General features: G+C 47.5%; 1 protein-coding gene across 2 annotated transcripts in view; it reads right to left on the bottom strand.

Annotated features, from left to right (window-relative positions):
* The window catches only part of DOC2B (double C2 domain beta), a 129,755-nt gene extending 107,241 nt beyond the window's left edge, over positions 1-22,514 (bottom strand). For both annotated transcript variants that reach the window (XM_073316013.1, XM_073316014.1), the window contains exon 1: positions 22,142-22,514. In XM_073316013.1, coding sequence (XP_073172114.1) covers positions 22,142-22,445 — 304 coding nt within the window. In that variant the 5' untranslated portion in view covers positions 22,446-22,514. The remainder of the gene's footprint in view (positions 1-22,141) is intronic.
* Between the last annotated feature and the right edge of the window lie 5,209 nt (positions 22,515-27,723).

Genomic DNA, 27,723 nt, shown 5'->3' with positions numbered 1-27,723 from the left:
AGTCATCCAGGCCCAACCATCACGTATATTCCACATGCGTATACTTTCACATACGCACAAATTTAGAGGTGTTGAGTAAAGCAGTGTAATTTAGGGAGTTTAATCGGGCCTACTTGTACCCATTCGAGTGATATCCAAAGGAATCTGAGGGCTTGTCTACACAAGGAAATCAAGCAGAATAGCTATTGCAAAATGAGATATTCCACAACAGTGATTCCAGAATAGCTCTTTATGTGGACACTCCATTCTGCAATAAAAATGACTTTATTCAGAGAATCAGTTACATGATTCTAACCATATAAATACTGAGCTAGAAGGGACCTCAAGGGGTCATCTTGTCCTAAACCATCCTGACAGGTGTTTATTTAACCTGTTTTTCAACGACAGGGATTCCACACGTCCCCGAAAGCCTATTCCAGAGCTTAATGATCCTTATAGTTAGAAAGTTTTCCCTAATATCTAACCTAAAACTCCCTTGCTGGGGATTAATACCATTACTTCTTATCCGTTACTTACTTTAATGGACATGGAGACCAATTGACCACAGTCCTCTTTATAACAGCCCTTAACATACTTGAAGACTTAACAGGTCCCCCCTCCTCAGTCTTCTTTTCTGTAGACTAAACATGCCCAGGTTTTTAAATCTTTCCTCATAGGTCAAGTTTTCTAAACCTTTTACCATTTTTGCTGCTCTGCTCTGGACTCTCTCTAATTTGTCCGCATCTTTTTTAAAGAGTAGTGCCCAGACACAGTTCTCCAACTGAGGCCTTACCTGTGCTGAGTGGAATGGGACAATTACTTCCTGTGTCTTACATATGACATTCATAATAATACACCCTGGAATGATATTAGCCTTTTCGGAACTGCATCACATTGCTGACTCTCATTTAATTTGTGACCCACTATAACCCCCAGATCTTTTTCATCTAGCCAGTTATTTCCCATTTTGTAGCTGTGTGTTTGATTTTTTCCTTCCTAAGTGTAGTACTTTGTACTTGTCTTTACTGAATGTAATCTTGTTGCTTTCAGGCCAATTCTCCAATTTATTACGGTCATTTTGAGTTCTAATCCTGTCCTCCGAAATGCTAGCAACCACTCCCAGGTTGGTGTCATCTGCAAGTTTTATAAGCATACTCTCCATGCTTTTATCCAAGTCCCTAATGAAAATATAGAACAGTAGCACGCCCACGACAGACCCCTACATTAAAATGAAAACTTGTCAAGTTCTGCTGACTCAGCATTAGCAACTGGGCTAGTTTGCAGTGGAAAATGGGAGCTATGTCTCTCAGTTTGCTGCAGGGGTGCCCGTTTACCATGAAGGATTCAGCTAATTATAGCCACAACTTATTGCAGAATAATTAGTGTGCTTCCAAATCCACTTTTATTCCAGAATACTGTATCCATGCAGGGAGTTAGTCTGGAACTGTTACTGCAGAAGAGCCCTAAATCAGTATAACATACAACAGAGAGCTCGAAGATGTAAATTAAAGCAGGAGGAGGGCTAGATTACATCACCTTGCACATTATTTCTGAATTTGGCCCACAGAGTCTAGTTATTATCTAGAGCGTTTAACTTCCTATATCATACGTTGCCACGCTGCCAACTACTGGTGGCTGCACTTCAGGAGCAGGTAAGCGATCCCTGCTTATAGTTTATAAAGCATGTTGGGATCCTGGAGATGAGGAGTTATAGAGACATAAGATCATTATTATTCAGACGCCAGAAAACGGTGGGCTCCATCCAAGTCTTCCACAGCCCTCCAAGCTGTGGCTATAATTAGTTGAATCCTCCATGACAAACAGGCGTCCCAGCAGCAGATTGAGACACATAGCTCCCATTTTCCAATGCCAACTATCCCATCTGCTAAAGCTGAGTCAGCCGAACTTCACAAGTCTTCAGGTCACCTTAGGTGTTGAAGAAATCTCCCAGAATTGGAGTTTGTGTATTTCCATGTGTTTGCTGAGAAGGCCCCTTAATCATTAATTTGCTGAGATCCCTGAATTCTAATTGTCCTGAGTTCAGCTAGAATAGTTTAATCTCATGAAGGGAGCTTTTAGCCTGATGGATTCTGTAATCTAAAAAACAAATTACAGGCTTGGCTTGAAACCGGAATTTGGCCAGGAAATGAACAAACCAATCATCCTCCCAGAAATGACTCTTCACCCTCAGGTGCTGCTGGTGCACAGAAATCCTAGTTCCAGCAAGGCAGACAAAATTTAAAGGAACCAAAACACTGAAGCAGATGCTCATATGTTTCTGCGTTTCTTTTAATGAAAAAGTGAAGCATGCTGAGAACTGCAGCCTATCTCCTTGGTGGAAGAATCTGGCCTCCTCTTTATCATGACTACTGAGATCAGCACTTTCTGCCGAGAGGGCCTGAAACTTTTGTTTGTATCCATTCAGCACTACTGTTCCAAAAAGGTTGTCCGCAGACAAGTTGTAGTCTGCATCCTACAGCACCTTTGCACCATACAGTTAGTTCTAAGAGGCAGCAGCATGACCTAGTGGACAGAGCACTGGACTGGGAATCAGAGACTTGGGTTCTATTCTGCTCTGCCGCTGCGAGACCTTGGGCAAGTCACTTCACCTCTCAGTTTCCCCATCTGTAAAATGGGGCTAATAATACTAGCCTCTTTTCTAAAGGGCTCTGAGAGCTACAGATGAAAAGCTGGGTGAAGATGAATACCATAATAGAATATCATAGAATATCAGGGTTGGAAGGGACCCCTGAAGGTCATCTAGTCCAACTCCCTGCTCGAAGCAGGACCAATTCCCAGTTAAATCATCCCAGCCAGGGCTTTGTCAAGCCTGACCTTAAAAACCTCTAAGGAAGGAGATTCTACCACCTACCTAGGTAACGCATTCCAGTGTTTCACCACCCTCTTAGTGAAAAAGTTTTTCCTAATATCCAATCTAAACCTCCCCCACTGCAACTTGAGACCATTACTCCTCGTTCTGTCATCTGCTACCATTGAGAACAGTCTAGAGCCATCCTCTTTGGAACCCCCTTTCAGGTAGTTGAAAGCAGCTATCAAATCCCCCCTCATTCTTCTCTTCTGCAGGCTAAACAATCCCAGCTCCCTCAGCCTCTCCTCATAACTCATGTGTTCCAGTCCCCTAATCATTTTTGTTGCCCTTCGCTGGACTCTCTCCAATTTATCCACATCCTTCTTGAAGTGTGGGGCCCAAAACTGGACACAGTACTCCAGATGAGGCCTCACCAATGTCGAATAGAGGGGAACGATCACGTCCCTCGATCTGCTCGCTATGCCCCTACCTATACATCCCAAAATGCCATTGGCCTTCTTGGCAACAAGGGCACACTGCTGACTCATATCCAGCTTCTCCTCCACTGTCACCCCTAGGTCCTTTTCCGCAGAACTGCTGCCTAGCCATTCGGTTCCTAGTCTGTAGCGGTGCATTGGATTCTTCCATCCTAAGTGCAGGACCCTGCACTTATCCTTATTGAACCTCATCAGATTTCTTTTGGCCCAATCCTCCAATTTGTCTAGGTCCTTCTGTATCCTATCCCTCCCCTCCAGCGTATCTACCACTCCTCCCAGTTTAGTATCATCCGCAAATTTGCTGAGAGTGCAATCCACACCATCCTCCAGATCATTTATGAAGATATTGAACAAAACCGGCCCCAGGACCGACCCTTGGGGCACTCCACTTGACACCGGCTGCCAACTAGACATGGAGCCATTGATCACTACCCGTTGAGCCCGACAATCTAGCCAGCTTTCTACCCACCTTATAGTGCATTCATCCAGCCCATACTTCCTTAACTTGCTGACAAGAATACTGTGGGAGACCGTGTCAAAAGCTTTGCTAAAGTCAAGAAACAATACATCCACTGCTTTCCCTTCATCCACAGAACCAGTAAGCTCATCATAAAAGGCGATTAGATTAGTCAGGCATGACCTTCCCTTGGTGAATCCATGCTGGCTGTTCCTGATCACTTTCCTCTCATGCAAGTGCTTCAGGATTGATTCTTTGAGGACCTGCTCCATGATTTTTCCAGGGACTGAGGTGAGGCTGACTGGCCTGTAGTTCCCAGGATCCTCCTTCTTCCCTTTTTTAAAGATTGGCACTACATTAGAATTTTTCCAGTCATCCGGGACTTCCCCGGTTCGCCATGAGTTTTCAAAGATAATGGCCAATGGCTCTGCAATCACAGCCGCCAATTCCTTCAGCACTCTCGGATGCAACTCGTCCGGCCCCATGGACTTGTGCACGTCCAGCTTTTCTAAATAGTCCCTAACCACCTCTATCTCCACAGAGGGCTGGCCATCTCTTCCCCATTTTGTGATGCCCAGCGCAGCAGTCTAGGAGCTGACCTTGTTAGTGAAGACAGAGGCAAAAAAAGCATTGAGTACATTAGCTTTTTCCACATCCTCTGTCACTAGGTTGCCTCCCTCATTCAGTAAGGGGCCCACACTTTCCTTGGCTTTCTTCTTGTTGCCAACATACCTGAAGAAACCCTTCTTGTTACTCTTGACATCTCTCGCTAGCTGCAGCTCCAGGTGCGATTTGGCCCTCCTGATATCATTCCTACATGCCCGAGCAATATTTTTATACTCTTCCCTGGTCATATGTCCAACCTTACACTTCTTGTAAGCTTCTTTTTTATGTTTAAGATCCGCTAGGATTTCACCATTAAGCCAAGCTGGTCGCCTGCCATATTTACTATTCTTTCGACTCATTGGGATGGGTCGAAATGAGATGAGAGATAGGTATTATCACCTTACTAATGTGCTTGAGCGGAACCTCAAGCTAAGCAACTGGCCTTAAAAGTCAAACTCTTATGTGGTGATTGACAATGGGATAGGGAACCTTTTATCTCAAGGCTGGTCACAGTTCTTGGCAGGCAGCTGTCCACATTGGCACCTCTGTTACAGGTCAAACTGGCCTGCAGATCATCCTCAGACTCAACCTTTTAGGGCCTGATCTAGCTCTCGCTGGAGTCACTGGGAGTCCTTCCGTTGACTTTAGTGGCTTTAAGACTCCCCCATTGTTAACAATCACCATGTCAGAGCACAGATGCCAATCTAGAAACAGCTTTTGCTCTATAAATGTTATCATTCAGATTGAACAGCTATTAGAGGCCTCAGCTCAGAGCTGCATCCCATTGGGCTGCCCAGACACCCAGGAAGAGCTTACAGCGTACACAGACAAGCCAGGCTAAGAGTGGAAGGGGAAACAGCAGCAAAGGGAGTTGAAATGACATGCCCCAGGATGCAGCAGGTAAGTGGTGGAGCTGGGAATAGAACCCACGTCTCCCCTCTGCCAACCCAGTACGCCACCCACTGGACTACACTAGTTCTCTGCCTTCTGTGAGAGTCATTCATCCCAACAGATCCAGCTCACCTGCTCCACCTAATGTATTTAAGCATTCACAAGATACCGCTCACCTTATTAGCATCAGCTGTCTGTGTGTTCCTTCCCCATCCATACCCAATTTCTCTAGCTCAGCTTCCCTGATATCAGGTGCTGAATCAGTTGTTTCCTCTGGGGTTCCCACAGACCTTTCCACTCACTGCAAAGCCTCCTTTACCCAGCAACTCAAAGTTAAAGGTCTGGAGCAGTCCACACAGCCAGCCTCACTTTCCAGAACTCTCATGTATACAGCATCCTCTTTGCTGGAAGGGGGGATAAAAAAGGACCCACCACAAAGAAGTCCCCGGAAGATTAAAGATACTTATCCTGTTTCACTAGCTGTGGCAATAGGTCCATCGGGTGACATCCAGCTGTATTTGTTTGGGGCTCTTAACAGAGAAACGCAAATGCATTATCATCTTGTCTCACATGTCAAGACACAAAGAGCTAGTATACCCACAGGAAATTACTGAATTTTATATGCCTGACCCCAAAGCATTTTGGAGTAATTAATTTAAAGGACCCTCCATGAGGCATGTGTTTAGTCTTTGGATGGCTATTTTCCCCTTTTTACTGGGGTTTCTATGGGGGTAACATAGCACAAAGTCTGGAATAACACATCAGTCTTCATCTAGAGAGAGGCTCAGACTGGAGCACAGCCCCCACATTTTGGGAGTGCAGAGGGATAAAAGTCAAACTCCCCTCTCTAGGTCAGAACGTGACACTGAGGATCCAGACCCTACCCCTTGTATGTAGACCATTCCCATGAAAGGGTTTGACTGTGCAGATGCACATGGTGTACATGAGAAAGACTCTGTGAAAGAATCCCTAATGCCTCCACCCTCAGCAACTCGCCTGGCAGAAAATTATAATGGCATATCTCTGAGAAAAGGGCTTATAGTGGATAGGATGACAGTTCCTGTAATTATATGTTTACTTGCAGTATATTATTCAGCCACTAGAGGTCTCTGTGTGCTGTACAGAGTTCCAAGCAGGGTGTGGTAAACAAAGGAGAAAAAGCTGGAACTCAAGCTATGGGGGTATCTGTTTGATTGTGTCTGTAGCTATTTTTTTAAATAAATACCTACTGTTTCAGAAAACATGTGGATTCCATATATCATGACCTGGTGCCAGAAGTAAACCTGTGAAAGACTGAGTGTTCATGACTGTAAACAAGATGCCTAAATTTGTTGAGCTGGAGCATCTAAACTTTACCAGACTCGCAGAATGGAGCAGCGTGACACATGCTTTCAGGTGACCATCAAGCTCAGAAGAGAGAAAGGTGGCTTCCAGGTGAGCTCTTTCATTTATACATTGTGTAGAGAAGCTGAGTATGTTTTCAGCACTTATGTGCTGGAGGAACAAACACATCTGAGGGACTGAGACACAGTCCTTAGGAAGTCCGATGGTTGCTTTGTCAGCCAGGAAAGGACTTGCACCAGTGCAGTACAGAGCCCGGAGAACCAGTCAAAGCATGTGTTAGAAGTCTACTAGGAGTAAGAGGAACACTGGGAATTTGGGGCCAGTAAAAGTGAGCACATTTGGGACAAAATCATAGCTGGCATTTCTGATAAGGACTTAGAAGATGCCATCAAATTTAGATCTCACACGAGAGAATGCAATTGAGATGCCTCTACATTCAAACTATTCAAAGCCAAGAGACGGCAAATGCACTTGAAGGAATATAATATCCCCAACCCAGCAATGGAAGCAGATGGTGCAAACATTCACAGCCAAAATACCTACACCACAGACAAGCAGCAGGTAATCCACAACGTGCACTCAACCTCAGTACTTCCACCCTTTTTTTCAAGTCACCTTTAAGTGATGGGCCTTCATATATCAGGACCTACAGCAGGATTCCTCTATTAGAGGACAGAATTACAGTCCAAAGCTTATCAACTCTAATGGAAAGACTCCCAATGCCTATGTAGGCTTTGAATGGGGCCGTTAATGAAGCTAAGCAGAATTCTTGCTTGCTTTGTTACTTTCCGCCCCCCCCCCGGGTTCTTACCAAACGTCACATTTGAGTTGAAAACTAGGATGGTGCTTTTGAGAAGCAAGTTTCTCAAAGATGAAAGGACAGCAATTAGACCGGAAACACTGCTTACTAGACATATTTTAGAAAGTTCTGGGCTATTCCTGGCACTGACCTTTAATCATACAGATTGCAAATAAAAAAAATTAAAATAAAATAAAACAGGCCTCCATAAGGAATTATAAAACTGCCACATAGAAATCTCAAGACAATAGCCAGGATACATTATTACATTATAATTCTGCTCCCATGATAAAATAACCATTAGGAGACCTGAACTCATTAGCAGGTTTTGATCCTTTTTCCATCTATAAACTATGAAAGATTGATGGGAAGGTGCTAGCCAAGTTTGGCATTTAACACAGGATTTAAAAGGGAGATAAATCTGATGTGTACAGGAACGTGGTCTCTTTTATTGGCAGTCCTTGGACATTAGGATTAATTCAACAGGCCACAAAATAATTTACAGGGTGGAATAAAATGCTGATGCATCTCAGAACCTGGCCTTGAGATACCTCTCATCTGTTTTGGAACCTATCAGCCAATGAGGTGTCAGGGAGTGGCAGTTTGTATGGCTATTACTGGCACAGTCCAGATAAACTGTTTACTGCTGGCATTTCCTATCAGCACGCTGGGTGACTGAGAGGCTGAGGCAGGCAGCTTCTATTTATACCCTCTGAATAACAGGCAAGTACAACGATAAATCTCTATTTGTCTCCTAAACTATTAGGGCCTCAGTTTATAAGGGATGATAGAATGCATGGGCTCTTTCAGACAACAGGTCAGAAAGGTGCAAGGGCGCTGGAATACTGCCAGAATCAATTAAAGCTAGAGATTGCCACAGAACTGAGATTTGGATCTTGAGCATCCCAAGCGAAAGGGACAACCGTTCTGACCCACCTCAGTCTAGACATTAAACAGGCCCTCTATCATCTTGGGACCAAAATGCTTCCCTTGCAATGTAAGTCAGGTGCCCTCTTGCTGTATAATGCCAAAGAGAAGAACTCAGTGCAGCACGAAAGCTTGTCTCTTTCACCAACAGAAGTTGGTCCGATAAAAGGTATTTCCTCACCCACCACCTTGTGTCTCCGATACCTTGGGACCAACAAGACAACAACAATGCAAACAAAATGTTTTCCATGCTCAACTGGCGTCATCGTGGTTCAACCTTCTCGAGGATAAACAGCAGCTAACCAGGACTGCATAGGGCAGAACTGAGCGGCTAACCTTGGCCATCCAGCTGGACATGGATAGGCGTCATACTGGGTTTGGTTCTGGGCATCTCATTATCAGAGAGACAAGGGAATTCAGAGAAGAGCAAATGAAACAATTAAAGGGCTACAGGGCTTGACTGTCTAGAAAAGACGGAAAGAACTTGCATAGGTGTTACTTGGCTTAAGCAGCAACCAGCAGGAGGATATTAGAACCATCTCAGACTATCTGCAGGGCGTCCATGACACAAAGAAAGAAGAATTATTTAGCCCAGTGCAAGGTGCTGACATTATGTCACAGAATATCAGGGTTGGAAGGGACCTCAGGAGGTCATCTAGTCCAACCCCCTGCTCGCTCAAAGCAGGACGAATCCCCAGTTTTTTTGCCCCAAATGGCCCCCTCAAGGATTGAACTCACAACCCTGGGTTTAGCAGGCCAATGCTCAAACCACTGAGCTATCCCTCCCCCCAAATGGGAGGCTATTCAGCAAAGGTGAAATGTTCCTGATGGTGAGATCTATTCAGCTGTGGAACAGTTCCCTGGTGGGATGCGGACGAAGCCCTATCGTTTGGATAACTGGACCAAACTTAGCAAAGCAATTGTAGGAACAGTCTTACTCCAACTAAAGGGGAAGGAATTTATGACTTGAGAGGGGTTCCCCCCTGCCATTCCTATTAAGTTTTACATTTCAGGGACTAACGATTATTGGGGGAAAAACCCACAAGATTGTGTGGTGGAGAGAAGGGAGGTGTGTACCAAAAAATGCTACAGAACTAATTACAAGGGAGTCTGTAAACTTTAAGTCCCTATACTTATCAGCAATACTGCTCCCAAGATAATCTGCTCATGGATTTTGTGCCAGGCAGATCAGAGGAGCCATGAAAAGACTGCCAGGGGATTGGCTGGATTAGCTCGCCCTCAGAGAAAGCACAGGTTCAGTAACCTTCTTCAGAAACTGGGTTTTTAAAATGCACTATAAAAGACAGGTCCCTGTTCTGCCACTGCTTTAATTCCTCCCCGCATTGGAACTAATTTTTAAGGCCCCGAAAAGCAACAAGTAAAGCTGTGAATTTAGAGCCCCATGCAAATGTCAGTACATGACTCCTCAGAAGGAATGGAGATAATTTACTGCAATTTCAGCCAAGTATTACCCAAGATCTCTTCAGCAGGTAGAGGCTCAGGCGCTCTTGCCTCCGTTTGTAATCTAATTACAGCTCGTCAAGGGCTTTTGGGGGGTGAGATAATGCTACATTCTGAATCAACTGCATGCTGCGAGCTGACATGTAGGTGCATTCGTGTATCTGTTGCACATCCACAGGGTTTTTGTTTTTTTTTTTTTTTTACAGCTGCAAAGCCTGATTCGCCCCGGCTTGCACTGGTGTAAATCAGGAATAAATCCATGGAAGTTAATGGAGTTACACTGTGTAATCCAGCCCAGCAGTTTACTAGGGATGACGGAAGAGCTGACTGCTTTCTCCACAGCAACTGTGATTACAGTCAGAACAGTAACACCCTCTACATCTAGAGCGCTTCTCATCCAGACAGGAACCCCAGGCCCTTTCCAGACTAAAGTATAAAAAGAGATCTCTCCAGCCCAACAGTGACCGCTGCATGGTCTCACAGCACTCGCTGCGGTCCGTGGTGGGTAAGGGAGCTGAAGCTACTAGGGATCGAGAACAGTTTGCATATGACACTGCAACTAACATGTCTACCTTGGTGAAAAGTTCCAAAGGACTTCTGGGGACAGATCCTTCAAGGTGTGAAGTGTGCCCACAATACCTCTAGACCTCGATGACCATAAGCAGTCAGGGCTTTAAGGTGGAACTTATCATTGGTCTAACTGCTCCTGTTGAAGTCAATGTGAGTTTTAGCATTGACTCCAAATGGGGGGGGGGTGAGGGGGGGGAAGAGTTAGGCTGAAACTGAGTGCTTTTGAAAATCCTGCCCTTCAGACTATCCAAGAGGCATGCTAGCACTATCCTTGGGAATGGGTTCAGCACGGATTCAGAGGACAGGACCCTCCACTGGATTACCAACCTCCCCTTGCTGCAACACCTGATTTTTCCATGCAAGTCTCCCATCCCTGGATTGCCCCTGGTTTACTCCACTGAGCTAGTGAGCTCTGGTAAGGTCAGAGCCCAAGGTGGGCTGGCTACAGGCTCTCTGGGTCACAGGAGAAAACATTTCAATTCAGACAGTGCATGCCTTTAAGCAAACAGGAGAGAGCAGGGGTCCTTTCCTGCCTGTGGGAACGGATTCTACTCCTTTCAGCCACAAAGGACGTTTTTCTGTTGACTTCAGTGGAATCAGGAATGAGAAAGTAACAAAACTCTTCAAGCTTCCACCTTCTCAGAAGATTTTTGTTTGTTTGTTTTCCCCAAAAAAGCTTAAGCCTACAGGCTTAATGACTACTTCTCCATTTTCCAGAGGTTACGGACCAAGATAGTGTCGAACCTCTGATGGGCTCCCGCCTGCTGAGCCCATTCTTTGTGTAGCCAGATGATGGAGTGCTCATAGGTCTTCTATCTTCTCAAACTAGGAGCGTTCACTTATCTCCTCAGAACAGTTCAGAGATGCAATTATGTTTTACAGGACTAAATGGTCCCTGATGTCATGAGCAATTACACTTTCAGCAATTTCAATTTAGAAATGGCCTTCAAATCTCTCTCTCTTGCTCTCTTTTTTTAATGAAATTCAGCATTGCAATTAACAACCAAAAATATTGCCTTTAGTGTTAAATATAAAGATGAAGAACTTAGCAAGCACTTGGGCTTTGGAATATCTGAGCGATGAGTGAACAGATCAGTCATGGAGCCGCTGGTAAGAGGAGGTCCCTGCACACATGCAATGTGACTCACCAACACAGTACAACAGCAGTGCTGCTGCTAAGGGGCCAGAGGAGAGGCTCACCACCATGCACAGGGGTCACTGACCTCTTCTCAGCATTAAGAGCCACACTGAGAGGAGATGCTTTTAAAGCCCTACCTTTCATGGCGTTTGACTGCTGAGCAACAAGAGAATAACTGCAAAGGACAGAAAATTATCCTGCAGAAATGTAGGGAGGAGGAAATCTTTGATAGCTACAAGCTCATACAAACCAAAACCAAGTGACTGGTCTTCCAGGAGCTGCCTGTGGAAATTCAGTCTCAACAAGCCAAATGAGAGTTGAGGGTACTCAGCACCTGGCAGCCCATAGGGCCTGTTCCTGCAGTGCCCTCAACTCCCATTAACTCCAGCCCTCTTCAGGGTCATCAGGCAGCTGCAATCACAACTGTGACTCTCCTTCCTGTGCGCACATCCTGCTACCCTGGGCATTTTGCTTTTCAGCACTGGACCTATGACACATTTTGGAAGACCATATCCTTGGGAAGTCTCTTGCTGGCAGCGCAGTAGTGGTCTCACTGTACACAGATGCAATTTAATAGCTATTTTCGGTGGACTAATAAAATACAGCACTATCCTTAATGATCACCCATGCCATCGCTGCAGGCATGCTTAACGAAGATGCTGTGCCCAGGAGCACGTGCAAAAAGCTGAGAAGGGGGAAAGGAGGAAGCTGCATTACCTGGGCCTGCTTGAAAGCTTCTTGAAGTTGGCAAGAATCTTCCATTGACTCCAGTAGGCTTTGGCTCAGGGTGGATTTGATTTAAATCATGATTTAAATCACTAGTCAGGAAGACTATTTAATTATGGATTTCTACATAAAAGTGCATTCTCGTTGATTGTTATAACCTTAATACATATTCTTCACAACTCAGAGATAGATGAGACCCAAACTGGTGTCTAGTGAGAGAATGGTATTGTAGATCTCAAATCAATGAAGGCTACACTCAGAAAGACCTCAAGACTTCTGGAATATGCTGCTCAAACAGTTTCACTTTTGTTTCTACTGCCTGTCCCTCCCGTCTCACATTTATCTCCAGACTTCTTCTCCTTGTCCAGATCTATTCCTCCCCCAACAATCTTCTATTCATTGAACTTTTTGAAACTTTGCCCTTTTAGAGCGAGGTAAGGGATGGACTCTGTGTACACAAATTTGCAGAGGGACAATTTGAGGTTGTGGTCTATTCTTTCTCACCTCTATATATTTATTTATTTATTTTAAAACATTTTTGCTGTTAACAAGCATGTTATCTCTGGAGACACAACCCCACAGTTTGAGAACTGCAAAATTAAGCATCTCTGATGGTATCTTCTAGACTTAGCACTGAGTTCCATTGGGTAGATAGAAAGATTAACCTTAATAAACTATACAGAAGCCCCTGGAACCCCATAAGATTGGGTCCCTAATCCATGAACTATTGGAACTCATTTACAAAGCTTTTCTTAAACATCACACGAATATATTGTCTCATACTATAGAATTAGAATTTATAATCCCTATTCCACGATGAGATATCTTTGAGCTACAATTTACCTTAATTAAAACTATCTTTAGATCGGTTTTTTCCTCAAAAAGCATTTTAACCAAAAAAATCCGATTTAAATAAAAAATTCGATTTTTTTTTAAATCATTGATTTTTATCCACTCTGCTTTGGCTCATGGCCAATGGGAGTAAAATCCATGGCTTGGGAGATGATTATCTCCAGTCAGCAAGTTTGGTTACAGAATCCCTTCTGATCCATGGCTGCCTATTTTGCTACTAGCAATTGCCTTGGAAAGGAGCTTGTCTGGAGTGTTGATCTCCTACACAGCCTCCGCTGAAGGAGATGGGATGAAAAGGTTAACAAATGGCACACTGCAGGGGGTGGGAAGAGCCAGCCCACTCAAAATTAGGCCTATTATTAAGATGATTCCACATGGTCCACTCATTAGCCTGAACTGCTTGAGGCTACTGGCAAAATGGTTCCTTTCTGTGGCAGGCCTGTGCTCAGATCTTCACTGCAGCCAGGAGGACGAAGATGGACACCTGGACAGACATGAGCACTGTGTGCAGACTGCCCCCGGAGATCCTACCTGAGTCTCCCCTCCTGGGGTCTCAGGAGGAGGATTGGGAATTGGGGAGACAGAACACAAGCTAGATTGATCCCCGACCCCTGCCGCTTTGTGGAGGCAGATAACATCAAGCTTTCCTAGATGCCACCCTTAGCTCACACAGAAGATGTCCTGGGGCAAATTCAACCCTGGTGTAAGTGGAGACAGTCTTACATGGTAATAGCACCTGGTTTCTCTGGGGGCTGAGTTTGGCTCACAGCTGGGGACATGTCAGGACAGAAGACATAGCTGGTATGTAGAGAGGAAGAACAGTCTAGTGATTAAAGCACTAGCCTATGACTTAGGAGGTTCAAGTCCTTGCCCACCACAAACTTCCTGAGCGACCTCTGGCAAGGGTATGTCTATGTCAACAGAAGGGGTTTTTCTCCTCTGAGAGGGGGTAACTAGGCTGACGGAATAATTCTTTCAACAACCTACCTGCATCTACAGTGCAGTTTAGGTTGACTTAACTACATCACAAAGGGTGTAATTTTTTCCACAGCCCTGACTGATATTGCTAGGTCAACCTAAGTTTTAGGTGTGGACCAGGCTCAAGTCTCTCTCTGCCTCAGTTCCCTTCCATACACTGGAGATAATAATACTGCCCTACCTTATGGGGTGTTGTAAGGAGAAATGAATTAAAGATTGTGAGGTGCTCAGACACAAAGATAATGGGGGCCAAATAAGCACCTCAGATAGATGGGAATTCCAGCCTGGTCCCACCCTAACAGTTCTCTACCAGGAAAGAGTCTGATTAGCTTAGACAAAATCCATTCACCGCTGAGCTGTTTTGTTGAACGCTTCTCACAGTAGCTACAGTGCCAACAAGTGCCCCCTGAAAACTGCAGCAAACACACCTCAGAAAGGAACAATGCCCTACTCCCAAAGAAAAGCTCTGAGCCCAAAGGGTACCGGAGCTCTTGGTGAACTACGTGTACACAAAAAGAAAAGGAGGGACGTGTGGCACCTCAGAGACTAACACATTTATTTGAGCATGAGCTTTCGTGAGCTGTTTGTTAGTCTCTAAGGTGCCACAAGGCATCCGAGGAGGTGAGCTGTAGCTCACGAAAGCTCATGCTCAAATAAATGGGTTAGTCTCTGAGGTGCCACACGTCCTCCTCTTCTTTTTGCGCATACAGACTAACGCGGCTGCTACTCTGAACCCTGTCATTATACATGTACACAGATCACATTCCCCACCACTGAAATGCAGCCACCACTTAGTGTGGAACATGGCAGCTTTTCACCAATATGCAGCAACACTGCACTATGTCTCAGGGTAAGTAGTAAAGAAGATATATATTTATCCCATATAAATGCCTTTCAATCAGTAAAATATCTCAAGTGAAACTGCAAGGGGACTTCCAGGTCTGATTGGTTCATTACTCAAGCTGGAAGCTGGCCAACCCCCTAGGTTTAACACCTCTCTACTTGCAAAAAGGGTCACAAGCTCTTTAATGCACTTAAACCTTGGATTTAACATCTCACTTATGTGTATAAAACACTTCCATTGCCTTTATGAGCTGCTGGCAAGTTGGACTTGATACAGTGTCAATAAAATTACTATAATATTATCCAGACACCTGTTGAAATCAATGGCAATTTGTGTAGTAAAAATATTCTTTTTGCATAATCTGGATCGCAAAGACAAATGAAAGGTTATTAATAGCAGCAGCAACATATGCTAAGGAGCTGCTTTGAGGATGTAAATATCCTGATAATTTCCAAACTGTTTTCTCTCCCCCTTGCTTATTCTCAGCATCTTTGTTAGCAACTCTGTGTTGTCTGCTAACATTGCCATGTCATCTGTAGATTCTGCATCCCTTGCTACTTTTGTTCTTATCACCACCTTTAAACAGCTGGTAGTTAATATCTTCATTATGACTTTGGCTGCTTAATGATTTTCTTCACCCAAAATAAGTGTCTTCCTAAGAAACCTCTCTCAGTGAATCACTTGTAGCAGATGTCACAAGATGCAATACATCAGGATAGGCCTGCGATCTGGGCTAGAAATAATATTTTCTACAGCTGATATTTATAACACTATCATGGCTGAGCTGCGTGGAAGCAAAATTCTTCTGCAGGTCCTTGCAGGTCAGCTTCCTGTCGGAGGAGTTTGGGTATATTCTAAATGTAATTTCCTTCGATTACACATACACACCCACCATGAGACAGAGGCAGGCACAAGTAGCATCAGCAGTCTCCTCTTTCAGAAATCTCAACCCACCTGCCAATGCCCATGTTCCCAAGAAACTACCTCGTTGCAAGAACTGCCTTCAAAAATAAAGTACTGAGCAAACTCTGCGGTATCTGCCACAGCTTCTCTCTGGCAAAGACCAGCGTATCACGAACAACGACGCAGCACTTCTTCAAGAACTAAAAGCTCACTCACACACTGTGAAAAAGAATTATTGAAGTATGTGTAACAGTGCCCTCCAGTGACTCCTGCCTTAACAATTCTGAGAGTTACAGTGTTCCTATAATGCCTACCTATATTGCATTCATATGGCACTTTTCATCAGAGGATCCCAAAGCACTTTACTAAAGTAGATAGGTATTATCATGCTTGTTTTACAGGTGGGGAACTGCAGCAGAGGATAAGGGACTTGCCAAAATTCACAGACAGTCAGTGATGGTGTCACAAACAGAACCCAGTTTCCCTGGCTCCCAGCCCTATGCCCCAAACACGACGCCATGCTGCTAAGATTGGCTTACTTTATATGTAAACAAAGATATCATTAGTGTTTGACAGACCGTCTGGGAATAACCAATTACTCTGGACTAGCGAGCTGATTGTGCAGCAAAAGGAAACATGAGCAACAGCTGTAACAATGTGAATGCAGCCCTGAGGATGATCTGGCATAATTTCCCTAAGAACAGCAAATACTATAGCAATAATTAATAACTGATAATAAAATCCATGCACATGCACTCTTTGCAGTGTATTATAAAGGAAACACCATAGAAGACAGTTTTTCAATCTATTTTGCTTTCTGTGCTTATGTTGGTGCCCAGACACCACGGTAATGGGTGCAATACACAGACTTGTTTCACTGGAAGGTTGCAGGCTACTGGGAAGTAGATGAGAGAACTATGATCTTCCAATAAATCTATAGTGAGTTCCTTCCCCACTGTCAAAAAGACATTATGTTACAATTACTTCTGATCCGATAAAATGCCCCAAACTGTGATTTTTTGGGTGTTTGCTTTTTTTTCTCCCCTCCAGTCACTACCCCCTAACGCTCTCTTCTCCTCAATTGGTATAAGTGCTTTGACACCTCATTAGCAGCTCAATTATGAACAATTAAAACCATCTGATGAAAACAAACTCAATGGAACAAAGGGTAGTACTTCTCCAAGTCTCAGCCAGATTTTGAATCATGTATAGCAAGCAACCTGAGTACAGGAATAAAAATCCAGCATGTTCCATTGGCACTGAGACCCCACAGAGAGAGATGGACACCGCACCTCCTAAACATGCACAAGCTCACCTGGGAAGTGTCATTATCTCTACAAAACACTTTAGGCACAGGGAGGGGGAGTGGCTTATCCAAGGTCTCAGGGAAACTCAGAGCAGTGATAAAACCAAAGAATCTTGTCTGAGTCCTAGTTCAGGGCTCCCTTCCACCCCTAGGCTGACAGACATTGCAAGGGCCACTGATGACAATCAGCATTTGCACTTGAGGCTTAAAGCACACTTCTTGACAATGTTAGGCTGTTGGTGTGCTGAGACCACTGCTGAGCATGCTGACCAACGTTGTCTCAATGTTTTCCTTTGCTTCCCTGTCTGTTTCCATCTCTTGTCTTATACTTAGATTGTAAGCTGCCTGGGGCAGAGACTGTCTGTGTGTTCTGTGTTTGTACAGCCCCTAGCATTGCAAAATGGGGTCATGGTCCGTCCATGACTGGGGCTCCTACAAGCTATAATAATGCAATTAATAATAAATAATAATAATTCTGTGGCCCTCAGAGTATAATTGTCTAGTGCTATTCCTCCCTCCAGCTTGCCTGGTGTGCCACGAACTACCCCATTGGGAGAGATTTCTCCTTAACTTTCTAGCTTCACCCCTTTGATCCATCAGGGATTTTATTCCTCAGTCACAGCTACTTCACTGGCTTCTCCTGCCTTTGCATCAGCCTTTCCCTGTGGCCAGAATACAGGGCAAGGGGGCAGGAGACATGGTCTGGGCTTTGCTGTTCCCTTCTCTATTTCTCAGCATCCCCATCTGTAAGCCAGGGATCATGCCCACTTGCCTGTCAGTGGTTTGTGAGGCTTCTTTCACCCCAGTTCGCAAAGTACTTGGTGATCCAGGGATAACTGGTATTGCAGAAGGACCAAGTGTCGTTATAGTATGATAAAGGACCTTGCAAGTGCCCCCTGCCCTGACAAGCATGTCCATTGTGTATGTGATGGTAAGGGCTGGCTCCACACTACTCCCATCTCTCCCGGAGCCTTCCTGACATTTCCCCCTCATTATCTGCTCCACTGGGCCCCTCCAAGCCTGCTCGCTCACTGCAGCTCTCACAGCCGGCATTCAACAGGCTGATTATTGCCTCTCCTTCGCTGGTCTGTGGGGACTAGAGTTGTTTTCCTCAGCTCCTCCGAAATCTTCCACAGCTCCCTGAAGAGCTGCTGTAACCAGGCCACTGTTCTATTCCCCTTCACTGCAATCTGCGTCTGCTCCCTCCTCTGGGGGCTCTCTCCCTGGTCTATTCCTCCTTGCTTTCTGCCAGTCAGGGCAAAGCCCAGGCTGAGCATTGGGCCCCTCTCTCCTGGTGGAGAAGACCCAGTGCAGCAGGTCCCGTCCGGTATGCACCATCTCCGGCAGCTGGAAATTCCAGTCCCAGTGGTTTCTCTCTGCACCCCTAAGCCTTGTGTCTGGATCACTCCCTTGAAGGAATCCTCGTTCCTCTTTGCTCCTTATGATTTTGATTTAGCAAAGCACCAGAATTAAACACACAGTTCTGCTCTTAAAAGCAATGATGCAGACAGCGGGTTTTCTCCCTGCATTCTCTAAGCCTTTGGAAATTTAGAAGAATCTCTAAGAAGGAAACAAGATGTAACTGAAGGCTTCTGCCTCCTGGGCTGAAACCCCGGTGGAGTCCTTACTCAGTCTTTCTTCCCTTCTTGCTCAGCCAAAAAACTCCCCCAACCTCAGTAAGAGTTTGCCTGAGGGATGCACTCCTCTGGAAGGAGGGAGTTGCTTGCTAGAGAAGCAGATGGTTTGAAGGGGGTGTCTAGGAGATAGGTTAGAGTAGATTACTGATGGCGTTTTAAAATGGGATTGGACTGAGGGCTGGAACCTCCACTGTAAGGAGCAAACCCATACTGTCCAGAGAATGGACCAGAGGGGACCTGGCAGGTCCTTCTAGAATGTCTCTTTCTATGGTCACACTGGAGACATTCCTATATGGGTGGCAGGGTAGGGGGGCAGGCCAGAAGGCTGAACAGGTCTCTTCCATTTCTCTCTTCTGTCTGAACTGATTCTTCAACAGTGATCTCAGTGGGGGGCCGCAGCTTGCTGGTCCACTTGGCCACCTCCTGCCATCTCCAATCCCCCTCCTGCTACCTCTGGAACTATTGGGGGGCAGGGTTGGGAAATACCCGTGTCAAAGGAGAACGGTCAAACTGAAAAGAGCAAAAAAGAAAGGTGGTGATGAAATAACATCAGGCTAGAGAAGTAAACCGAGCTGGAAAGGAGACTCTGGGCTTCTCCAGAACAAGGCTGCCTGATAATCCCAAAGGGCCTTCCAAACAGAAGGGAGTTACTACCCCCTGAAGGGTGGGTAAATTTCATTATTCCCATTTTACAGGTAGGGAAACTGAGGCACGGATTGGTGAAGTGACTTGCCTAAAATCACACAGTGAATCACTGGCCAAGCCAAGAATTGGAGCCACATCACCTGACCAGACTTTATCCACAGCATCATCCTTCCCCTCCAGGCTGTGCCAATACCCACAGTTCATCCCCAGGGAAGGCTGAATGCTGTTACCCATCACTGGGAGTGTCTCCTTGGAGCTAGGTGAGAAGTGCAGCCATAGGGAGAGCTCTGTGAATCCTCTCTGTGGGAGATAATATCTAGTAATAGACGTTTCCCTGAGTTCCTGCAGCATTCCTGCAGGGCAAGACTTGCATTTCAACAAGAGAGGCTGAGTGCAAGATGTGATCAGCAGCCTGTATCTACCTGATGCCTCACTAGCATTGCTTTGTCATGGTCAGCAAGGAATCTCACAAGCCAGGAGGGAAGCTTTTGACACTGAGGCCCATGTGGGGCAGTGACCTTGCTCCTCTGGGCTGAGCAGATGATGCCTGACGTCTCTTCACTCAGATCATCCAGGCCTTGGCGAGATGCTGTCTCAGTAGTAATGTTATTTCTCTGGAAAAGCCTGTAGAGAGTCCAATCAGCTAGGAAGTGTTCTGACCTTTGGAACCCCAGAAGGTCCCTGTATTGTATCTTGCACAGACACTTTGCTCACAGCACTTACTGCTCCAGGAGTAAAGGCACCAATGCTTCTAAATCATCACTGTTATTTCTATGCCAAGACATTAATCTAGGTGTTCAAGGGCATTCCAGATTCATGCATCAGTCAGTGAAGATGTGAGGTTAACGTACTGGACTTAGACCTAGGAGATCTGTGTCCAAATCCCAGCTCTGACACTGACTTCCTGTGGGACCTTGGGCCAGTCCCTCAACCTCGGGCCAGTCCCTCAACCTCACTGTGCCTCAGTTTCCAATCCCTAAAATAGGGATAATAATCCTTCCTTCACCTGTCTTTTCTATTTAGATTGTAAACTCGGAGGAGGAGGAGCTGTTCCTTACTATGTGTATGTAGAGTGACTAGCACAATGCGGCCCCGAACTCGGTTGGGACGGTTAGGTGCTGCTGTCATACAAATAACCACCAAGCATTAACTGCTCTGTCACCAGCAGGAAGAGCTTATTAGTTCTTGCATCTTTACTAGTGGAAAAATAACCACATCTGGCAAACCAGCATCAGCAGTTTTGCTGCCACCTGTTATACTGTAAGAAACATATTTTTAACTTTAGCTGCAACAAGACAAACACCAGCTGGCCCACTGGAAACCAGTTTAATTGATTCCATGGTGTCAATGAGAAGGACCAGGATGCCCTTAGTCCTTCCAAATGACTACTTAGTGGGGCGTGGGAAGTGGGTTTTAGAGCCCAAAGCCGAACATCCTGAAATCCTAGCAGCTGATCTTCCAGTAGCCAAGAAAAGAGATGCAGAGCCCCTTAGCACTTTGCTTCTGCATGCATCTCTGCCCCCACCACTAAATGCTCCAATTTCTATTGTCAGGATGAACAAAGATGATCCAATAATTACAGTAGCAAATAACCCAAATCTGGCTAAAGTTGTTATTAACAGTTTGGCTGGGAGTTCAGCTTAATATTGCACTTTCATCACTTGCAGACCAGAATGGTTCAGCAAGACAGCTCCCAAGCAGAGGGCATGTGCCACCAAACCCGGGTTATAAGGCCATGAACACAGAAAAGAGTAGTTTGGGGTTCACACTTGCTCAGAGTCACCAAAGGCCAAATTCTGCCACTTTGCCAGCAGTTTGGACCACTGGATTCATACTAGGCAGATTCTGATCTCAGAGGTCGCTGTACAATTTCCAGGGTAACTACAGTGACTTTAAGGGAGTTACTCCAGGGTGATCAGGATCTGGCTCACGTCTGCAGCCTGAGTTTAGCTAGCTATTGGCAAGGAAGCATAGAAGCAACAATAGACGGCTATGACATTTCTCAAAGAGAAGACTACACCCTTCTCAATGCAGGACCCTAAAGAGCATCTGTAGCTTCCTGGGGGGGTCGTCCTTTCCTCCAAGTGAGGCTCAGCACCTCCGGGCAATGTCGGCTCTTAACTGGTCTCCTTCCCTAGTCATCTCCTTGTTTCAAACTTTGAGCCTGAAAGGAGCCAAGCACCCTCAACTCCCATAGGCGTCAACGCCTGACAGGATCGGGCCCCTCTTCATTAACTACAGGCAGCTGCTGATCCAGCCACCCTGTTCAACGCAGCCAGACATCCACGGCTCTAACACCGGGCGGGAAGGACATTGCGGGTGGGGAGGGGTTAAATCTAGCCGCAAACACCCGCATGTAACAAAGCGGTGCCTTCCGCAAGGGAAACACTTAACATGCTCCGCCCGTGCGGCTCCCGCTCCGGAGTTGCCCGAGAGGGGTTGCCCGGAGACTTGCTGGGCAGCGGCCCCTTAAAGAGCCCCGGTCCGCGAGCCTGGAGAGCCCGACACCCCCCAGCGAGCTGAGCCGCGGAGCCCCCGCCCCGACCAGGCAGAGCCGCGGCAACTGGTGGCTCTTTGCAGCCGGGGACCAGGGCACCGGAGCCGCGGTCCCTCCTCCAGCCCTACATGCGCTGCCGGGGGGGGGGGGGGGCTCTCCAGGCGAGCTTCGAGCCCAGGGCCCGGCCGGCCGGGGAGCGCCGCGGGCGGGCACTGAGACCCGGGCCGTGGGGCGGGGAGCTCCGGCCAGGGACCGGGGGGGACTTGGCAACTTACTGCAGTCGTCGGACTCGTAGCCCTCGGCGTCGGCCGCCTCCTCCTCGGCCGGGCGCGGGGCCGGCTGCTCGGCGGGGCCGCTGGCGCCGTACGCCCCGAAGAGCCGGTCCACGTCCTCGTCCTCGTCGCGGGGCGGCTCGGCGGGGCTGAGGGGCGGGCGGCTGGCGGCGGCGGGCAGGCCGCGCGGGAAGCGGGGGAAGTAGTCGGAGATCTGCTTGATGGGCTTGATGGGGCCGGGGCAGACGTCGATGGCCATGTGCTCCTGGATGCTGATGGTCGCTCTCTCCCCCTTGCGGAGTGTCATGCAGGCGGCTGCGGGCGGGACGCGCCCCCCCGGCGGCGGCGGCGGCGGCTGAGGAGAGGAGAGGCGGGCGGGCGGGCTCCCGGGGGCAGCGCGGGCGGGCGCTCTCGCCCCTGCCAGCCTCGCCGCGCACCGCCGCTGCCGCCGGCCGCCCTGGCAGACAGTGCCCGCGCCGCCCGCGCGCGCGGGGGGAGAGGGGGCCGCGGCTCCGAGGCGGCTGGGGGGGGGGGCGGCACGCGGGTGATGTCACCGGCTCGCCGCCAAGCGCTGCACCGGAATGCGGCCGGGGCAGGTGTGCGGCTCGGGGCCCCCCCATCGCCGTGCCCGGGCGGGGCCGCTCCCGCCCCGCGCCCCGCCCCCCAGGGGCAGGGCACCGGCTCCCGCCCCCCTGCCCCACGCGGGCAGCCACGCGCCAGCCTCCGCGCGGGGGCGAGGTTCGCCCCTTCCCCCGCGGAGCGGAGCTCGCGGCTTCCTCCGGTGGGGGGCCGCCCGCCCGCCGGTGCCCGGGCTGGAGCAGTCCTGCCTCGCCTTCCCCTGCAGCCCGGGGGAGCGGGGCTGAGCCGGCTCCGCGGCGCGCCGGGGCTGTGAAGACGCAGGGGGACTTCGGCCCAGGTGGGCTGCAGCGCCCAACGGGGGGAGCGTTCGCCCCGCACTAGGGGGAGCGTTCACACGGAGCCCCGCTCCGGAGTGGGTCTTGGGCAGCGCACCGCAGCAGGGAGCAAGAACCCTTCGCGCTCCTCTTGCCCCCTGCCTGCCCTGAGCGTCCCCCCAGCACCTGGGCAAGGTAGGGAGGCCCGAAGGGAAACTAGGTTTCCTTGCAGAGAAACCGCCGATCAGCCCAAGTGTCCAGGCAGGGAAGCTGAGACAGAGAAGCCCTTTTTTGCCCCCAAAGCCCCAGAGGGAGTGTGGTCCAGGCAGGCCAAGCACTCAGCTCCCGGTCCTGGGCTGGGATCACTAATGGCCTTTTGGGCTCCTATACGCGCCTTCAGAGAAGCTTTGCAGGGTAAGTGCCCAGGAAACCTAGTGAAACGACTCGACCTTTTTGCCTAATGAACAATTCAGCTTTCAGGCAGCTGTTGAGAAGCGTTCATGAGTGTCCTGGAGTCACAGGGCAAACACCACGCCCACTAAGCCTAATTGACCTGCTACACGTTTGAGCATATTCCTCGCCTGCAACAACCAAACTTGCCCTTGTTCCCACCTAGCTGATGCTTTGGGGATGAATATCAGAACATGAAAACAGGCGATCCTCTCCTTACTCCCATGTCCTGCTCTCTGGGGTGGGTTTCCTCTTCAAGGCTGTTCTGGCTTGCTGCACAGAGATGGTTTGTGGTTTCAGGGTAAAGAAATTAGTGCTGCCCTTTGGTCCCTACCCAACAGCCTGGGCTGGAACTGCTGTTTCTGCACTGCTATGAGACTCAGAATATTTTCATTTTGGTCACTGTCCACATGGAAGCCTCAGATATATACTTTGTGTTTAGGGGATTTAGACTGAGCGACCCTATGGTTAGGGGCCAAACAGACAAGGTCAAACTACATGAACATTACAAACAGCAGGAAGGGTAGTTGCTTCTAGGCTTGGTTCTGGCAGTATGTATTCATTTATCCAGTGCCCATTTCTGGGTGCAGCATAGGGGCTGCTTTTGGACTTCAGACAGAATTAGGCCTGATGTCCAGAAAATGCAGCTATTCTCTCATTCATTATATATATAGCCCAAATAATCATTATTTGTATTACTAATGCCCCCTTATTCTCAGTGATTCGTCACAGAGCTTACCTTCCAAATAGACAAGAAAGGGAGGATTTTACAAATGGGGAACAGACACACAGAGGTGAATGACTGGCCCAACCTGATTTAACCTTAACCAGGAGGCCATCCTGTATCTCCATGTAACCTAGAGTAGTAAATTTATGATTCTTGGAAATCTAACCAACTTGGCAAAGCCAGGATCAGGGGCTAAATGGGGGACTCCCAAGTTCCCAGGAGCAGCAGCAGGTGCTCAGAAACTCAGAGGAGGTTGTTAGCATCAGGCCCTAAGGCATGATAGGACTGTCACTACCCACCATGATTGGAAGGGTATGAACAGCACCAAGGTCAGGATACGGTTCTACAAAGAGGGTGGAAGTAGGAGTGGGATCAAATTTAGAAAAGGGAAGTTTAGGTTAACTAGTCCCAGCTCTACTAAATTATGGGATTATCTTCCAGAAGGAAGAGATGGGAGCCCTGTCCTGGGGGCCTTTAGAAGTGGGCTGGACAGAGTATTAGAAAAATCTCTTGCTGGAAACTGCCTAGATAACCTAATAGCTTTATAGTCTGTGGGACTGATCCAAAGCCTGTTGAAGTCAATAGGAGTCTTTTCATTGATCTTAATGTGCTTAGGATCAGACCTTATGACCTGGAAACTAAAGTATAAGATTATTTACATTAAACTCTTCCTATCAACCAACTCATGCCCTAGCATTTCACTCCCTTGCCCACACTTACACAGGCTGGAATCTCCAGGCCACAGCATACAGGATTATACTGGAGTACTGTACTCAACCAGACTTGCCATGTGCTTCTTTGAGTGTGGATTAGGCTGGCTACATAATCAGGTAGCAGACCTGACCTACACACATGCTGACAAGCCAACAATACAATAGGTAGAGACGACACAAAAATAGTGAGAGGTATTAATTGGGCCGGGAGACAAAAGCAGGCTTGGGGATAGAGAACCAGTTTCCAGGTAAAGCTTTTAATTCCCACCGTCTGTCTAATGCCTGGAAAGTAACATTATTTGACCCCTAGCTCCAGCAGCATGATTCACTGCTACCGTACTGCACGGACGTTCCCTCTTTACTGAGAGGGGTGAATGTTCCCTTCCTAATGAAAGGGAGGAAGATACATGATCATTTAAATATTACAGAGCGGTCTTCAGCAGCCTGACAACTCTACAGTGAAAGGAAGAGAGACTCTCAGCACAGACCCTCCCTGCTGCTATTGCACTGAGAGATCCTATCCTGGGAAGAGTGGGGGAGGGGGACCTTTATCCCTTTGAGAAGATGAAATTGACCAAAGCAAAATTAACATCAAAGCTGTAACCCTATGATGGCCAAGTAAGTACATCAACCCTAATGTACAACTGTATATTGTTGGCAATTACAGCACCAGCTCACTACACACAGTCTTGCAGGTCAGCAACTTGTGTTGCTCCTCAGAGTGACACTAAGCAAAAACAAGGTTCAGCAACTAATTTCAGATCAAGGCATTGATCGATGTGCTGACATCCAAAGCAAAGAGGTCCTCTAGTAAGCAGAGGACTGGGAGTCAGTCATCTCTCCAACTCTGGCACTGATTCAGGACAGCAATTCAGCACATGCTTAACGTTGAAGTGAAGTGTTATCCTGAACGGAGATGGAAAGTATATGTGGTTAAATCCCAAATCAAAGCCTCTGCCACTGGCTCAGTCTGTGATCTTGGACAAGTCTCTTAACATCTCTGTACCTTAGGGAGATGACTATGGCTAGCGGTCGTACTGCACAGTCCGCTGCCAGCAAGATGTATAAAGATAGATGAAGTGGCTCAAAACAAGAAATAGACCAGATTTGTTTTGTATTCATTTTCTCCTCCCTCCCTCTGTGAAATCAACAGCCTGCTAAACCCAGTTTTGAGTTCTATCCTTGAGGGGGCCACTCAGTTTCTCACAAAGCCACCCCCTTTGTTGATTTTAATTCCCTGTAAGCCAACCCTGTAAGCCATGTTGTCAGTTGCCCCTCCCTCTGTCAGGGCAAAGGCAGACAATCGTTCCGCGCCTTTTTTCTGTGCAGACGCCATGCCACAGCAAGCATAGAGCCCACTCAGATCACTTTGGCAATTAGGAGCACATTAAACACCACACGCATTATCCAGCAGTATATGCAGCACCAGAACCTGGCAAAGCGAAACCAGGCGAGTAGGCGATGTCAGCGCGGTGACCAGAGCGATGAGGACATGGACACAGACTTCTCAAAGCACGGGCCCTGGCAATGCGGGCATTATGGTGCTAATGGGGCAGGCTCATGCAGTGGAACACCGATTCTGGGCCCGGGAAACAAGCACAGATTTGTGGAACCGCATAGTGTTGCGGGTCTGGGACAATTCCCAGTGGCTGCGAAACTTTCACATGCGTAAGGGCACTTTCATGGAACTTTGTGACTTGCTTTCCCCTGCCCTGACGCACAAGAACACCAAGATGAGAGCAACCCTCACAGTTGAGAAGCGAGTGACAATAGCCCTGTGGAAGCTTGCAACACCAGACAGCTACCGGTCAGTCGGGAATCAACTTGGAGTGGGCAAATCTACTGTGGGGGCTGCTGTGATGCAAGTAGCCAACGCAATCAAAGATCTGCTTATATCAAGGGTAGTGACCCTGGGAAAACTGCAGGTCATAGTGGATGGCTTTGCTGCAATGGGATTCCCTAACTGTGGTGGGGCCATAGACGGAACCCATATCCCTATCTTGGCACCGGAGCACTAAGCCAGCGAGTACATAAACCGCAAGGGGTACTTTTCAATAGTGCTGCAAGCACTTGTGGATCACAAGGGATGTTTCACTAACATCAACCTGGGATGGCCGGGAAAGGTACATGACGCTCGCATCTTCAGGAACTCTGGTCTGTTTCAAAAGCTGCAGGAAGGGACTTTATTCCCAGACCAGAAAATAACTGTTGGGGATGTTGAAATGTCTATAGTTATCCTTGGGGACCCAACCTACCCCTTAATGCCACGGCTCATGAAGCCGTACACAGGCAGCCTGGACAGTAGTCAGGAGCTGTTCAACTACAGGCTGAGCAAGTGCAGAATGGTGGTAGAATGTGCATTTGGATGTTTAAAAGCGTGCTGGCGCAGTTTACTGACTCGGTTAGACCTCAGTGAAACCAATATTCCCACTGTTATTACTGCTTGCTGTGAGCTCCACAATATCTGTGAGAGTAAGGGGGAAAACGTTTATGGTGAGGTGGGAGGTTGAAGCAAATCATCTGGCTGCTGGTTACGCACAGCCAAACACCAGGGCGGTTAGAAGAGCACAGGAGGGCATGTTGTGCATCAGAGAAGCTCTGAAAACCAGTTTCGTGACTGGCCAGGCTACGGTGTGAAAGTTCTGTTTGTTTATCCTTGATGAAACCCCCCTGCCCCTTGGTTCATTCTACTTCCCTGTAAGCTAACCGCCCTCCCCTCCTCCCTTCGATCACCGCTTGCAGAGGCAATAAAGTCATTGTTGCTTCACATTCATGCATTCTTTATTAATTCATCACACAAAT

The sequence above is a fragment of the Lepidochelys kempii genome, chromosome 17, assembly GCF_965140265.1.
Source record: "Lepidochelys kempii isolate rLepKem1 chromosome 17, rLepKem1.hap2, whole genome shotgun sequence".
Classification (NCBI taxonomy): domain Eukaryota; kingdom Metazoa; phylum Chordata; order Testudines; family Cheloniidae; genus Lepidochelys; species Lepidochelys kempii.
The sequence above is the reverse complement of the archived record's forward strand: the minus strand, read 5'-3'. Positions and strand labels throughout refer to the sequence as shown.